Source organism: Amblyomma mixtum, chromosome 3 (assembly GCF_055824585.1).
Source record: "Amblyomma mixtum isolate Tamu chromosome 3, ASM5582458v1, whole genome shotgun sequence".
NCBI lineage: Eukaryota > Metazoa > Arthropoda > Arachnida > Ixodida > Ixodidae > Amblyomma > Amblyomma mixtum.
This window is the reverse complement of record NC_143014.1, coordinates 18467748-18484219: the sequence shown is the minus strand read 5'-3', so window position 1 is coordinate 18484219 and position 16472 is coordinate 18467748. Positions and strand designations below refer to the sequence as shown.

The window sequence follows — 16472 nt, the reverse complement described above, 5'->3', positions numbered from 1 at the left end:
GGCCTACACATGCGCGCGGCGATTTTGAGCTTTCGTCTGGTTCGGCTAGGCGGCACTGACACACAGCTCTTCCCTGTGCGGTGCGCTCCATTTATTTCTGTCTGCACCTGTACTTTATAACGTTGCATGTAGTAGTTCATGCGAGTGACAGTGGAGTTGCCACTGGTTTCAGCTATTTCTGTGTCTGAAGCATTTCAACTCTGGGGCATTACCTGAAGGTCTATATCCAGGGTGTCTCCTGAGAGTAAGGAGTCAGATTATATAAAACACACTTCAGCATCTTTTAATACCTAGTATTCTTCACAATCAGAACCTTCAACATCGACACAGCGAACCCAGCAAGTTTCTCTCTGTTTGTAGGAGTCTTGGAAGTCCCTTTTTTTTTTTTTAATTGTGTTTAACACCTTCATTGCAACCCTTTAGACTCCTTCCACGGTGTCATCCCTTTCAATACACATTACAGACAGCGTCGACTTTTTGATTGCAAACCTCTTAGCTACATCTGTCTTAGGTAGACAGACCACTTCGCTGAAGCTCCTTGTAATTTTTTCTCAAGCGAGAGTGCTTTGTGCAACCGTTTTTTAACGCTTTCCATTATGCTGAGACGCCGATCGCGCATAGGCCTAACGCAGAGCTACAGCGACAAAATTGAAGCCCTTACAAATGACTACTGGATTGGCTTGTCCCGGCTATAGTTTTGGCTGCAAAGAGTTTGTTCATGGTTGTGAGACTACCATTTCATGCGAGAGCACAAATATGCCTTCGCGGATTTCATAGGATAACGAGGAAGTGGTGTTTCAATTAACCGAACAATTTTTCTACTGCAGACATAGGACACCAACCAAATAACCCCACTTAATTCCGTTTATCCGCAAGTTTTATTTAAGGGAGTTTCGTTTATTGGGCGTCCACTGTAACGTGACAAGACAGTGCACTGACATCTCATGAGGAAAGGTACCTTGGCATTACACAAAATGAGCTCTGAGTATCTGTGCATGGAATTTAATTCACTTCCCTTCTCTTCATCGTAGTCAGCTTTGACGATACGTCTGCGGCCAATTTTTACCTGAACGAAAGTTTGCGTCATGCTCTGTTATTTCTTAGCCCTCTTCATGCGCACAAATCCGCGTGTTTGAAGGAAAGGTGCTTTCTGACACGGCCCTTTCGCTCATAGCCAAGCTTCAGCACGGGTACTGAATTTGTTGCCGGCCGTTTTCCACAACAAAATGTTCGGAACACACTCGAGACCCAACCGATTGGATGAAATCTTTTCTGTTTATGCTTGCGATCCAAAGTCTTCACTCCTTTTCGTCCGAGGAAAAGCAATGCAATTGAAATTGTTTGCACCCACACACGTTGTTCCGCAGCAGTTGATGCACTTCACATGGCTCAGCAGTTAAAGGGTCCCAGAAAGGGGTGTCTGAGGTCGGTAAAAAAAAACTTGCATTATGTAGAGCATAGGCCACTGAACGTTCATGCCACATACAATACATCAAAAGGGAGTAGATAATTTATACAGTCGAACCCGGATATATCGAACCCGCATATTTCGAATTATTGGCTATATCGAACACACAGATTACCCCCTTGAAAATACTATGTAAAAGTATAGGACAGTTGCGTTGTATATCGAATTCCGTTTTCGCCGGACATTGGATATATCGAACGCCGCGCCGCGCCCCTGGAAGGTGCGCTTTCCCCAAAGACATTCCTGTCCGGTCCTCAGCCGCCTCAGCGGAGAACATTTCCGCAGTCAGCAGGCGCAGGGCCCTTTTTTTTTTTTTGTTCCCCGTTTTTGCGCCCCACCGGCGCGAGCTTTCCCCCTCCTCCTCTCCTCCTGAACCGCCGGCGTGTGCTCCGTCAAGGTCATTGGAGATCAGCGAAGAGAGAGTGCCGCATGGAGACGCGCGGCGACCACGCTTCTTGGGGAAAGAGAGAGAGAGAAAACGGTCGCTCGTGGGCACATCGTGGGTCTGGGGAAAAGAGAGCGCAGAAAAAAAAAAAAAACGAAGCCCAGAGCGCCGATCTTTCTCCCTGCTCTTTCTTTTCCCTCTGTCGTTCCTTCGCAGCTATGTTGACTGCCGCTCGCATAGGCTTCGCTCTTATCGCTCCATCTGCGCCTCGCGTGTTTTTTTTTTTGTGTGTGTGTGTGCCTGTGTTTCAACGCGCGACGTGAAGCAGGCCCCAGTAGCCAACTGTTTTGGCAAGGCAGGCCTTGAAGTGGCCGGAGATGAATGTCCGGAAGATTTAGATGACGATGAGTGCTTGGACGACGCGTTTCGCAACTTGTCCAATTTTCTCGACGCCGTTCCGTCCGAAGTGACTGTTGAGGACTTTAACGCTGACAGCGAAGTTCAAGCGGTAGCTGGCGTTCAAGACGCCGACTCCAGCGACGACGAGGGCAACTGTGTTGTCGAAGAAACGCGTCCGTGCGCAGCCACTGAACTGGCGTCAGCGTTAGCCTGATTCGGCGCTGTTGCGGCGAAATGGAAGGCACTGTGCTCTCGCACCTGGACAGTCTCGAGAAGATCGAGGCCAGTGTTTTGAACTTCGTTTCCCAGGGGAAAAAGCAGCCCAAAATTAGTGATTCTTTTTTCCGCGAAATAAAGCGTTTTCACATTGCGCGCCCATACTATGTGATTCGCGGCTGTTCCAAACGGTAAGCCACAATTTGTTATGATCAGGAGTGCAGTTTTAGCCTATATCTGTATATCGAATTTTCGCTATATCGAACTATTTTCCGATCCCCTCCGAATTCGATATATCCGGGTTCGACTGTAACACGTTTTCAAAAACTACCACTCCCGAGCCTCGCAGCAACCAGCGGCGGTGAACTTCCACCTGAATCCGTACTCATTGCATCATTTTAGTACTCTTTACGTCACCAGCGCAGGGCTATCATTGGTTCGCGGTGCCAACGTGAAATCACACATTTAACAAACTAAAAGCTCTAGATACTTCACATTCCTACTCTTTTCGGAACCATTTTGCATTTCAGCAAGGAGAGTTGTCGTTTATATGCATGTTTACGCGGTTATTGTGTGTTGGGTGTCAGAAATTAGTACTACACTTCTGGTTTACAACATTGTCGTCTGTTCGTACCGCTCATGTCACTCCGCCGCCGTCGAATGGAGGTGCGATCTGGAGTCACCGCACTACTGATTTCTGTCGTGACCTCCGTCGCATGCAGATCAAAATGGATCGGCCGTGCTGTGTCGTTTGTTGCAAAGCCAGGGTTCGGCAAGATGTTGCCCTTCGGCACTTTCTGCCGAAAGATGGAAGTGAGCGAGCTGTTGTCGTCGTCAGGATTCAGCGCCGGATTTCTGAACGGTGTGTCCTTATAAACTTGGCCGACGCGCCGCACCGATCGTCGCTTGCGAACTGCCGCCCCACTACAAGCAGGGACACACGGAGCGGTGAGCATCGTTGCACCGCTCTACCCAAGCTCCGCCCACAACCGGTGTCGCACTTCGCCGCCATGCAGCAATGCCTGAGCGCTGCTTGGGATGGTGTACAAATATCACAAGGCAAGATCGCCTTGTTATCAGAAAGACTGCTCGAGCAGCGACAAAGCATGCCTGCTTGTGTTACAAGCTTTCGGCAACGCACCGCTCACGGGCGCTCCAGGCGACGAGCTCTGCTGCTGCCGTGGTCGTCACTAGGCCTATAGACTTTCGCATCGAAGCTGCATCGGCCGATGCTTCGGAAGTCGCCTGAGCTATAATAAAAGGCTTACTCTACACATCGCTTTAGAGCCAACATCATCATCTCACAATGAAATAATAGTATGATCACTTTCCGCGACGCCTTCAGCAGCGAAGCGAGCGGCCGCCAGGCGAGCCGGACCCTAACGTCGGGCCAGCGGCAGCTGCGAGGCGGTTGTGGCAAGAAGGCTCGTATCACAGTCATTGCCTTTACCAGCAGCTCAGTATTGGTCAGCGATCTTCAAAAATAACGCATTTTTCACATTTCTGATCCCAGGGTTTATTATTTACGTCAAGAACACACTTCAGCTCGTTTTTATGACGCCGGCAGACTGGATCCAGGCTGGCCGGCATGCTCGGCGTACTTCACATTCAAACAAGACAATACAAAACAGCCATGATACCAGAGAGGATGTGTCCTAGATTCGAGCAACGACAGTATGCCTGTACAAAAATGGATCTTTCGGCAACGCCGCGTGACGAACTGCGCGCTGGTCCCAGGCTGCCCTAGTCGTCGTTTGGCCTAGCTGGTTTCGCATCAAAGCCGCAGCTGACGGCGCTTCGGAAGTCACCTGCGCTATAATAAGAGGCCTGCTATTCACATCGCTTTACTGCGAACTCGTCCCATAATAGAAGATATGTTCGATTTCCACGACGCCTTCAGCAACGGATCTAGCAGACGGCAGGCGCTCACATCATACTGTGGATTCCCTCTCTCAATCTTCGAGAGCGTTGTAGGCTGTAGAAACTGACGTCTTGCTTCGCGCCGTGTGTGCATTCATTCGTGCCGCTACCTGTGGCCGTGTCACACCGTCTGGTATCGTGACTTAAAGTGGTGTGGACATGATGAAAGCATGACTGTGGCTCACAGTCTGATATTATTGCTTGCAAGCGGAACGTAGGGAGCGACGAAGATCGCTGTTTTTAAAGCCAGTTTTTAGCAGAAAGATAATTCTATTCGGACTGTTTGATTATTTGCACCATCTTCCGGGTCCCGCTGAGTCCTAAATATCATTCAGCAGCTCTATGGGGTTTTGAATTTGGCACTTTAGAAATGGAAAGGAAAGTTTGTATTCCTGTGTACTGTCCTTGGCCACTGTGTTTTTGTGTCTCTTCAATGGTTGGGGAATTTTGACCGGCATAGTCGGGGAAAGCATGGAAAGTCTAACTTTATTTAATAGAGTTGAGAAGAACTGAAAACTGGGCGAGTGTTGATTCCTACCAGAGCAAATGCAGTGCATGTGTTGCCTTACATCTTGGGTCCTTGTTTTTGTTTTTTCGCGCTGCTAAAAGTATGAATTGAAATGAGTAGCTTGCTAGACCTACATTGCATAAACATCTTGCATGGTCAAGAAGAACTCTAGTTTGGGCTAGTTGGTTCATGATTCAACAGGAAAGTGGCGCAAAAGACGTGGACAAAGGTCCTGTCGTGTTTGTCTCTTTTGTCCACGTCTTTTGCGCCACTTTCCTGTTGAATCTTGCATGGCCCTGTGCGACACAAAGCACTTGCATTGTTCTCAACTGCACCAGTTAAAGGAAAGCATTGGGGAGAATTGGACTTTATGAAATGTTTGAACTAATTTCTGGGCTCAAATAGGGAGTTAAGAAAAAAAATTCTTGTGTGACATTCCTCATAATTGCCGACTAAGTTAAACACGTTTCTGATAGATGACTTAGAGACATTTCGAGGTTCTCATCTGGAACCGTCCAGCACCTCAAACCAAAGCTACCATCTCCTTTCAAGCTCCTTTCAGCAACATGTTTCTTTAAACCGGTGCAGTGGCTACCTGTTGTGATACCATTATGTGACGTCATTTGCAGAACCTTGCTACCCAGTACTCGTACCCATACCAGCAGATGGGCTACTGGTACCCACAGGCAGGCTACCCGCAGGTCCAAGGCCAGTTCATGCAGGGCGTCCAGTACCCCTACGGACAGTACTACGGACAGGGCTTTGGGTGAGTGCCTGACTGTTCTGTTAATCAAAAAAATGTGAAAGTGGCATATTCGGGGTCAGTAAGCTTTTAAGTTCCTGCCTAAAAAAGTTTCAAGGTCTAAATTCGACCAACTACTAAAATGCAGTCAAACTCACTTATAACAATATTGAAGTGCTATGGAAATACCACTGTTATAACCGGGTTGTGGGGAAAAAACATGACAAGCGTTATAGTATTTATTGACAGGAAAGACCCAGAGAGGCTTGATCGTTCTAATGCCTATTAAAGCACATTAATTCGAACTTCAGGGTCCAAAAACATTTTAAATTATCGAATGATCATGAGAAACAAGAACCGATTGCATCACTGTACATTTGTTTAGTGAAAGACTGGGCAATGGTTGCTTGCTTTTGAGATGAGAATGACGCGAAGATGCTTATTTTTCACATTTTCGTAAATGCTTTGCTGCATTCATACTGTCAGGAACGTCGACTGCTCAAAAGCAGTAAGGGCCTCCTTGACAATCTCACCTCTTCACTGCACCAACTGTGAACGGTGTGCGATGAGCGCGCAGTTTCGGCGCACTGGGAGAACCGGAGAAAGAACCATGCGGATGAATGTGATTGCACCAATCAGTGCCGGAAACTGCACGCAACAGGGCTAGGTTAGCTGGCTGTTACAGGCAATACGGGCTTGCCTAAGAAAAGCGAAAACAAAAACTACACGTACTGACTAATTACGAGTCATGCCTGGCATTATACAGTATAATCTCGTTACTACGAACCTCACATTAACGAATTTTTCATATTTACGAACTTTTTCAAAATCCCCGCCAAAATATCTATTTTCAATGTAAAAATATTTCACTACTACGAATTTCAAAATACCGAACATTTCAGAATAACGAGCATAATTTATTTGCCTACCTATTATAAATGCACCTCATTATTACGAACTTACCCCGGAGAAGTGAGCCGACTCCCCGAGAGGCACACGCTAACTCTGCTAATCGCCAAGGGCAGGCATCCGATACAATCCAGTCCAATCCGAAGCCGCCTCGCAACCGGAAGTTGGCTCGTCTCTCCTCCTCCGTTTTTTTTTTTTTCTCCCACGGTGTGCCACGGCCGGTCTCGACCTCTCGACGCGCGCGCTCTCTCGCTCTCTCCTGCGTGCTCTCTCCTCTCTCCGAGAGCGAGAGAGCGCGCGCGTTGAGACCGGCCGTGGGTGTGCATGTGACTAGGCTACCTCCGCGCTTTTCTTTTTTTGTGTGCGGCCGCCGCGACTGCGAGGCCTAGTCGTTTCTCGCCGCTGCGTGTTGACTGTGCTGACAATGAATTCTGCGGGCGCCAGCGTCAAGATGAAGCGACGGCAGTTCACGCTTAAGGAAACACATCGTTTCGGAAGCGCCTTGTGCAGCGCTGTTAAACCTTCGGCTCGGACTCCCGACAGCCATAAATGTCCGCCAGGCTGCCGAAATGGTAACTGGGGTGTGGTAGAACGTAAAGGCCTCGACCATCAACAACTGCTGGAGGAAAGCTGGCCTGGTGAAATCGCCGCTTCACACAGAAGACTGCGATGACGCTGATAGCACGGATGACGACAGCGCAAAAGAGGTGCGGGCTGAAGTCACTGCGAAACTCTCTGTAGACTCTTCTGTAACTTTTGCCGACTACGCCGAGTCGGAAAATGCTGCCCCTGACTGTAGAAGACATCGTGAGCAGCGTTCGCGAGTATGGAGAGCGCGGCGAAGAAAATGAACTGGACGACGATGCCGACTCGCCGCCTGCAGACCAAGCGGCCGAACCTGTGTCTAGTGCGGAGGTTCTTGCATCCATAGGCAAACTTCGCACATTCATCGGACGTTGTAGCGATGTGCCTGATTCTGTGCTCCAAAAAGTTGACGTTGAAGAGTTCGTCCTGGGGCGCCTATGTCGCACCCGCCAGAATCGCGGATTTCTTCAAATAAACGAGCGCTGAACCTCTCGTTTGCGTTCCTGTTTGAAAATTACATAGCTTGTCGTGTGCCCTTCCTGAAGATACAGTATTTTCATTGTCCAGTAATACTACTACCTTTTTTCGCGAGTCTTTCGTTATTACGATATTTCAAAATAACGAACGATTATTCGCGACCCCGCGAAGTTCGTTGTATCGAGATTTCACTGTATACTCGCGTCTAAAGTTCTTGGATGACCCTGCGGCATAGAGTTCAGATTTGAACGGGGCTACTTGGTCAATCGCTTGCCGCGCCGTGTCATGCTTGGATGCAGCCTCTCTTCGCGAGCCCGTTCGAACTGACTAGTGCAAGACCCGTAATGTCCAAATTAGCAAGCTTACGACGCCATGGGCACTTACTGGGATTGTGCTGGCAGTTTGCATTATCTGGATTTGCAAATTAGTGTAGGTCGAATTAATGAGCTTTTGCTATAACTTGCAAAGGTTCCTGTTCGTTGTCCGCACCGGTGACAGCTGCCATGATCGCCTCGTCAGTGAGGTCTTCATTTGGCATGACTGTATTGTCAGCGTGCAAGAATCTTGGACACGACGCGGCATGGTCATAACTGTTCACCGATGACCGAAGTACCAGCGAGAGCTTCGCAAGCCTCCAAGTCACTGGCATCAAGCCCGCTTTCCGGAGACAATTCTTACGGCAAATCCAAGGAGCTTGCTGAACCAAGGGTATGGTGATGGCTAACAAGAGGAAAACCACGCTGGCACTGCACCAACTGATTCAAAGTACACATGACGCGCGTGGCCATTGCAGCAACGCAGAAGCAGCCTGATGTGGTAACACCTGCCAGCCCTTGGGACACGTGAAATCCGCAAAGCGGGGGACGTGGCCAAATTAGCAAAGAGCAGGGGAAGATTGGACAATGCATGCGCTCTCACATTGCAGAATGCAAAATTAACTGAAAGCACGTTTTCTTTCTGCGAGCGGCACACTGGTCCACCAAGGCTCCCTCTTTCTCTACGTGGGCCTTTTGCACAGGGGAACGCATCCGTCATTTCTCCTGCTGCATCGTCGCGACAAGTAAGCAGTCACGGGTTGTTTCGTTTCCGTTGGCTCGGTCCTCCGTCAGTCAGCTCCACACGCGCGCTGTTGTGTTGCAAGCATGGTTTTGCCGATGTGGTTGTGGGGTTTCCGTGTTGTTCTTCGTTTAGCGCTTGACACTCAATGACCAGATTTAAATGCCGTAATTGAAATTGGGCTATGACAGCATTGCTTTAAGCGGTTTATTTTACCACAGAACACATGGTAAAGCTGACGGTGCTGCAACTGACCATTGTTATATCCGATATATTGTTATAAGTGGGTTTGAGTTCTGTTTATTTCATGCCTACGAAGCACGGAAGCGGCGATTTCAAAGCAAGATGCAGCAGGACTTCATGCCCATCGCTTCGCACAAACCGCGTTCTTTGTTTTGTTTGAAAGCTAGGCCCCTTCCCCATTACGTGGTATTACTCACTGCTGTGAAATATTTTCGGAACGTCTGCATTCCGCTGTTTATTTATTTTTTTTTTAGGCCTCTACGACCTCCGAATGGCTGGCGCACTCAGTTTGAAGTGGTTTTCTCAGCTTTTTTTTTTTTTTTTTTTTTTTGCCAACATGACTAGCCTTACGGAAGTTTTTATGTTTTTATGGTACAGTTTCAATTCATCTTATGCTGTTGAATTAAGAAAAGTGAACTGTGGAGCTATGCTGTTTTTGTTTGACTAAGTGAAACATTTCAAATTGTGTGAGCCATAATGTCACCTAACTGTACTTCATAATCGGGTGTTTGGACAAAAATTTTATATTTTTATATGATGATGTACTTCAGCAACAATATAATTAGCATAGCTCCAGGTAGCAGGTCTTTGGCTACAGCCCCATTTCAGTCATAACCAAAAGCGTAGGAAGTGTCTTAACGACCCATAAGAATTTAACTAATTAGGCTTCAGTTATTTTATAATAATTTAATAAATTTTAATAATTTTAATTTTAATAGAGCTTTATGCGGGAAACTTGCATCGCAACAACTTCTTTATGCACTTCGGCCAAAAGATGCTGTACTCGCTCCTTGTCTGAAGAACCTGCACATTCGTCCTCCACAGCACCCAGAGCCACAGTTGCAGTGTGATGCAGCCATTCATTGCGCACATTGTCGTCGTCGTGGAAGTGTGGCATTCGCTTCCTAAAGCTTCAATTGAGGTGGCTTGCTAGCTAGTGACATGGCTAGCAATGACATCATCACTGTCGCAGTGTAATCACACAGCTGAAAATTCGATGACAAAATGCTTTCATAGTTTCAGTCCTCTTCTTCGTTTGCATCAATGTCATCTACTTCGATGGAATCGGTGCAGTTAGCAAAGCTACTTTGTCGGAAGTAGTTTGCAATCACTGCAGGTAGTGTGTTGCTTTGCACATGCACTGTACTTGGGGTCCTTCATGTTTTACCCAGTTCTTAACTTAGGAGGGTAGATGTGTAGGCCAGTTGGTGAGACATGAAGGAGCTAGACTTTCTCTGTCCCGTGTCCGCTGCGGTGTCTAGCTCCTTCACCCAGTTCTTACAATCTGAAGAAATGTGCCTTCTGGAGAATGTACTGTATGTGCTCGTGTAAGAGCTGCATCTCCGGCTTGGCAGCCGGTGGTTCGAAAAGGTAAAAATAGGACAACCAAAAGAATTTCTTGATGTGGGCATAATTTTGCCCACATGATGCGTTAGGCCGGGTGCTGGTAGCTGCCTGCATGCTGTCCCGCACACCGTACTCTGCCTTCTTGTGCACTCGGCGTTCTCACAAGACAGGACAAAATGTTGTGCTGCGCAATATATATATATACAGTAAAAGCTCGTTAATTCGACACTGACGGGACCGCGAAAAATTGTCGAATTATCCGAATGTCGAATTATCGAATGAACAACAAAAAACAATGTTTGCCGCAACAGGACGTATACCTTTAGTTGGCAAGGAAATCTGTAATCACCGTCCGCTTTTTCGAGCGAATTTGAGCGACTACGATAGCTCTAACAGCTGCCAGGTGCTCCACGGCACACGCGCCGTCAGGGATTTGTTCACAGAAGTCCTCCCGCACAGACAAGGCTTCTGCGGCTTCTTTCACCGTGCACTTCGGCATTTGGTGCAACTGCTCACAATCGTAAATCGTCGTCGTTGTCAGCGCCTGTCACTTCAATTATTTCATCCTCGGTCAGCTGACAGGACACGAAGGCGAGGCGGCGCGCAGGCCCTGCGCGCTACCCACCGGAAAGCAGCGCGGGGAGGAGGTGAAAGGAGCGCCGCTCCCCGCTTATGTTTTTTCAACCAGCGTCCGCGGGGACGGCGTTGTTGCTGGGACGCGTGTCTTATCTTTCCTCTGATCTTTTAACTCTGGCAGCGGTGGTGGCTCAGCCAGTAGGCAATCCCTTGCGATTTCCTTTCACCCTTCTCTCAGTCGCAACAAAACAGCAACAAGTAGCGCAGTAAACACGCTGACAAAGCGCGCATTTACCAAAAAAGGCGCCGTAAATAACCGTGATAGCGACTGCTGCGACACAACAAAGCACAAAAAAAAAAAGACGCCAGCCGTTTCGGCCGCCGCTAACTCGCTTCCTCGGATGGATGGACAGATGGATGGATGATATGACCATAGGGATGGCCTATCAGCCGTACAGTAGCGCCGCTCATGGCAGTGTTTTTTTTTTCTTTTTGCTCTCGGCACACCGGCTTGGCGGGCTGCGGAGTGAAGTCGAATTAACCGACGCATGGCAGAATTTGTTCGAATTAACGAGAGTTTCGCCCCATAGACTCCTATGTATAATTGTAGGGACCTCGCGCACGCGTCGAATTATCCGATTTGCCGAATTAACGGGGGTCGAATTAACGAGCTTTCACTGTACCGTATTTACTCGCATAATGATCGCACCCCCAAATTTTGTCCGCAGTAAATTACGAGGAACTTTAGCGGCTACAGTTGTGAAAGGCGAAAGCCTGAGTGCTGCATTCTGCTACACCATTGTTCACTGCACATTATGTTTGTGCATTAATTAACTGCCAATTAATGACGCTTAAGCTTCGCCTTTAGGAGTAGAACGCGACAGCGTGTTGTAGCGCTGCCACGGAGTCCAAGGAACACCTCCACCCCATCGGCGCGATGCGTTGCCCTTTGAACGCAACGCTTTTTGAGGAAAGGAAATGGGGCTGTAATTCTCTGTCGTCTCGGTGGACACCTGAGCCGCACCATACAGGAAGGGAGGAAGTGTGAGTGAAAGAAGAAAGATGGCCCGTAATGAAGAAAATGAAAATTGTATTTGAGGAAAGGAAGTTGCGCAGTAACTGCCTCACATATTTCGGTGGACACCCGTCAAAATTCGCGTGCGGTGACGTCACGACAATTTGGACCAATCAGAAATGCGGACAAATACGCCTTGCTCATCGGTAAATTGGTTTTTGAGGAAAGGAAAGTAAGTAGTTTGCAATCACTGCAGGTAGTGTGTTGCTTTGCACATGCACTGTACTTGGGGTCCTTCATGTTTTACCCAATTCTTACAACCTGAAGAAATGTGTCTCGATGGACACCTAAACCTCGCCGTAACGGGGAGGGAGGAAGATGGGAGTGAACGAAGACACCGTATTCACTAGACGCACCTTTGTTCATTCCAAGCCATCGAGCTGGCATGGCGGAGTGCCAAAGTACAATTGGCCCCGTTTGAAATTCGCGCACTGTGACGTCACGACCATTTCGACCAATTGAAAAGCATGGCATTTCTGTCGACAGCTCCGCCTTAAAATTCAATTTTTGTATTCCCCGCGTAATGATCGCACCCTGAACTTGCCGCTGCAATTTGTCGACGATGTCAAGCGAGTCTAGCCGACGATGACCGTACTTGCTATCTGTCCGACAGGTGGCACGTGCAGATGACCATCTTGCTCTGTCAGCATTGCAGCGGCAGCCGCCTGTTGGCAGACCTGCAGTCTAAGTGCGGTGATGCTTAATCGCGGATACCAAACTTATCTGCGGTAATCCCGAATCATGGCTCGCCGTTGTCGCAAAGCTCGCCACCGTTCTGGGTTGCGGTGCAACGAAGTGACGCGGTGACCCGGTTAAACTTTATTGTTCTCGTAAATAATAAGCCCTAGAATACGGGAACGTCAAAAATGAATCCGCCTTGAGGATTGCTGGCCTGTACAGAGTTGCTGGTAGGAGTAATAACTGCAATACAAGCTTGTTTTACGTTCGCAGCCGCGTTACAGCGCGAGAGACCCGATGTGCTTGCACGCCAGCTTCGCTGCTAAGGCGTCGCTGAAATCAATCTTATATATTTCTTTTAATTCGAAGCAATTAGGATGTCAGTAAGGCAGCATTATAAGTAGAACATTCATTATAGCGCTGGTCAGTTCATAAGCGCCGTCCACTGTATCTTCGGTACGAAACAAGTTAGGCCTAGTGACGACTAGGGAGTACAGAGCGCCGTCATCCACCGCGCTCGCGGGCGGCATCATTGCGGTAAGCTTGCGGAATCTGGTGCTGCGAGCATTCCGAATTTGTCGCCTACTTTAACGATGCGGCGGGGACCGGACATTTTTCGGGGTAACGGTGGTAAAATGCGTAACTTGAGCGCCGCGGGACGTTGTTGTTACGCTGTTGCTGCGCCATCGGACAAGATCGAAGGCTGCATAAAAGCGCCGTCGCGCAGCGCTATACGCACTGCCTATTTTGATGCATTGCTCTTAGGACGTGATTTAGTGCAAAGAAAGTATGTTCTTGAAGCGGGCCAGCTCGTGTGCTCTTGGCACTCTTATCTTATCGGTTAACGCTGTAACGCTGTCGCGGGTAGCGCGCCCGAGTTCCGAGTGACAAGGGTAGTCTGACCTGCAACTTGTTTGCGTTTTCAGGGCTCAAAAATTTTTTGTTAAAAATTTACCCCGCGTAATGATCGCACCACTAAATTTGCGTTAATTTTTTTTTAAAAAAAGTGCGATCATTATGCAAGTAAATACAATATATATATATATATATATATATATATATATATATATATATATATATATATATATAAGGAGGTGCATTCACGCCAGCGGCGTCTCTTATTGCGGCTACGCGCTACCCGCTGGCCTAACATGCTTTGCATCGAAGCCGCACCGAAAGTGCATTGAATTTAGTCATGGTTTACTTATATTAAAGGTTTAAACTTGTTACCAGTTCACTGTTGCAAAGTAACATCACATTATAATGAGCATACAATTGATTGCCTTCAATGGTGAAGCAGACTTTTGGAAAGGCAGGCCAGGCGAACGCCACCTCACACTGGTGGCCGTGGATCAAACGCGTTGCACACCACTCCAAACCATCAGTCAATCGAGCGTCAGACCTTCGGAGGGTCATGATTCTAACTTAGAATCATGCGACGCCTGCCAGTAAACTGATCTAGCAAGCTGTTTTACTTTATGCGGTTAATTTGGGCCAGTCGTCGGACGCGTGTCCTATCATCCATATTTTGAGTGCACTGTTATCTAAAGGATTCACCACAGCTGCACCACTTCGTCATAAAATGTGTTTCACAGCATAAGAAAGGCACACATAATCGGGGCTTTGCTGGGGTCAAAAACATTTTGCGGAAAAATTTAAATTTCGTCTATCCCTGCGGATGTGGATTTTGGAATATTTGTTTCCGCCTTTTTCCATTTAAGACTAATCATTTCTAAGCTGTTCTCTATTGTGCTGTCCTGTGTTGCTCCCTCACTTGGAGAGATTCTCTCCAGCGGTTTACTCCTTTACTTGTTTCATTTTTGTACTGATGAGTAGTTCTTATAGTCCCACTTTTCCATGGGGCGTTTCTCGATTGCTTCCTCTGTGTCAGTTGCTATTAGCGCTACAGTTAAAACTCGATTTAGCGAAGTTGAGGTGAGCCGTGAATTATTTCGTTAAATTGAATGAGGCATTTCTTGGGCACATAATTCGGTACATTCGATTATATGGTATGGCGGCATCCAGAAAGCTACCGCAGCATCATATTTGTGAAGCGTAAATGCTCCCAAAATGAAACTGCGAACCGCGGAAACGACCGGCGCCGCTAGCACGTATGAAAAGAAACAACTAAAATTCTTACTCAACGAGAAAGGCCCGAGGGGACTACAAATTTATTTTCCGCCAAAGAAGTCGGTGATCTTTGCATCTTTGCCTGCGTGCGCTTTGTGAGCAACGGCCGCACCGATTTCTCGTAGGTCTGAAGTGCGTCCAGCGCGTCTTCTGTCCCCTCGTGTGCGCCGGCAAAATGTCGCAGCAGATCGAGAGCATCCATCACCTGACCTGGTGTCGGCATGGGAGCTTCGGCACCTGCAGGGTCGTCGGCAGCGTCTTCAGCGGTCACTCCCTCCACGCTTCCTACAAGCCGCAAGATATCGGCATCAGTCAAAACTTCCGTTGTGACTGCGTTTGCGTCGGTGTTCACGTAGTCTGAGAAACTTATGCCTGTGGGCACTTCATCCACTGAGCGAAGGTGTTCCCAGGCATCTTCATCCTCGTGCATGGCGCTTGCGCAGTCCGGACCAGCTTCGGCAGTTTCAGGGCCTAGTGTACCGAAACCGGCAGTCCTGAAGCAGTTGGCAATTATCGACGGCCTCAATGCTCTCCAAGCCACCGCCACCATCTCAACCGCCATAAAAATATCTATTTTCATCTCACGCTTCAGCTCCAGGTTGAGGAGAACTCTGTCAACGACTCGACGCTTGTATGCACACTTCGTCGCTGTATGCGCACTTCGACGTAGGCATCGCTGGGGGCATATTTTCCCAGAATGTCGGGCACGTTTTCAGACTGCCAGTCGCCGACTACAGCCATGCTTACGCTGCTCGCTTCACCGCTGAGCACTTTCCCGATGATGCCGTGTTGTTCTTTGGAGCGCGACAGCCAGCTGGGATTTGCCTTGAACTCGTCGCCCAGCAAGCACCCGAAACAGCGAGCTTTTTGTTGGAGCAGGTCTCCACTCACGGGAATATTCTTCGCCCGCAAATCCATAAACCAGGCAAAGAGAGCCTCTTCCATTTTGCTTTGAGGAGTAGTCTTAAGCGTTTTTTTTTTTTTTTTGCGCGAGAGATTCCCCGACGAAGTGGCGCGGAGGATGTCATCTTTCCCTTTCAATATTGTGGAGAGAGTACTCGCTGGAATCCCATGTGCTGCAGCCACATCACATTTCTTCTGTCCACTTGTCACAGCACGAATTATGTCCGCTTTCTCGTCCAGGGTAAGCCTTTTTCGTTTCTTGCAGGGCTCCATCTGCTAGTCAGGAGGGTTAGCGGTGCGCTTGCTCGCACACACCACGTCCGCGTTCACGATAGCAAGGCTAGACTGATGGAGGCCTAACAAGCTGAGCTTGACAAAGACGTGCGTTCAAAGGCACGGGGAAATATCCGCACAAGAGCGAACACAGAGCACAACACACAAAAAAAAACACGCGGACTGCAACAGCGCCACCTATGAAATGTGACACGAAACTTTTTTACTGCTGGCGCCATCTCGTGAGCTCGACTCAAAATTAAAACTCGTTTTGCGCCGCGCAGTTTGAAAAAAGCGGCGGGCCGAAGGTGCTCCGCGTTTTTGCCGCTGACTCGCAATCAATAAATTTTGGGGTGCTGTCTACAAAATAGACCAAAAATTAACGTTTTTTCACCTTTATTTCTCGAAAAAAGGTTCGCTAAATCGGGACAGATCACGGAATCGGTTTCGTTATTTTGGGTTTGTCAAAGCATTGAACCCTATGGACGTCTGAGGGGGAATTAGGATACCTTCGTTAAATCGAGTTTTGACTGTATTTGTTCATTGTTTAATTTTGCATTGTCTTTTTGACTTCTCTGCATT

At 48.1% G+C, this 16472-nt stretch overlaps 1 protein-coding gene across 4 annotated transcripts in view; it reads left to right on the top strand.

Moving 5' to 3' along the window:
* Positions 1-16472, top strand: part of Rox8 (TIA1 cytotoxic granule associated RNA binding protein Rox8) — a 142258-nt gene that overhangs the window by 113061 nt on the left and 12725 nt on the right. For all 4 annotated transcript variants that reach the window (XM_089578291.1, XM_089578290.1, XM_089578289.1 and 1 more), the window contains one exon: positions 5526-5662. In XM_089578291.1, coding sequence (XP_089434417.1) covers positions 5526-5662 — 137 coding nt within the window. The remainder of the gene's footprint in view (positions 1-5525; positions 5663-16472) is intronic.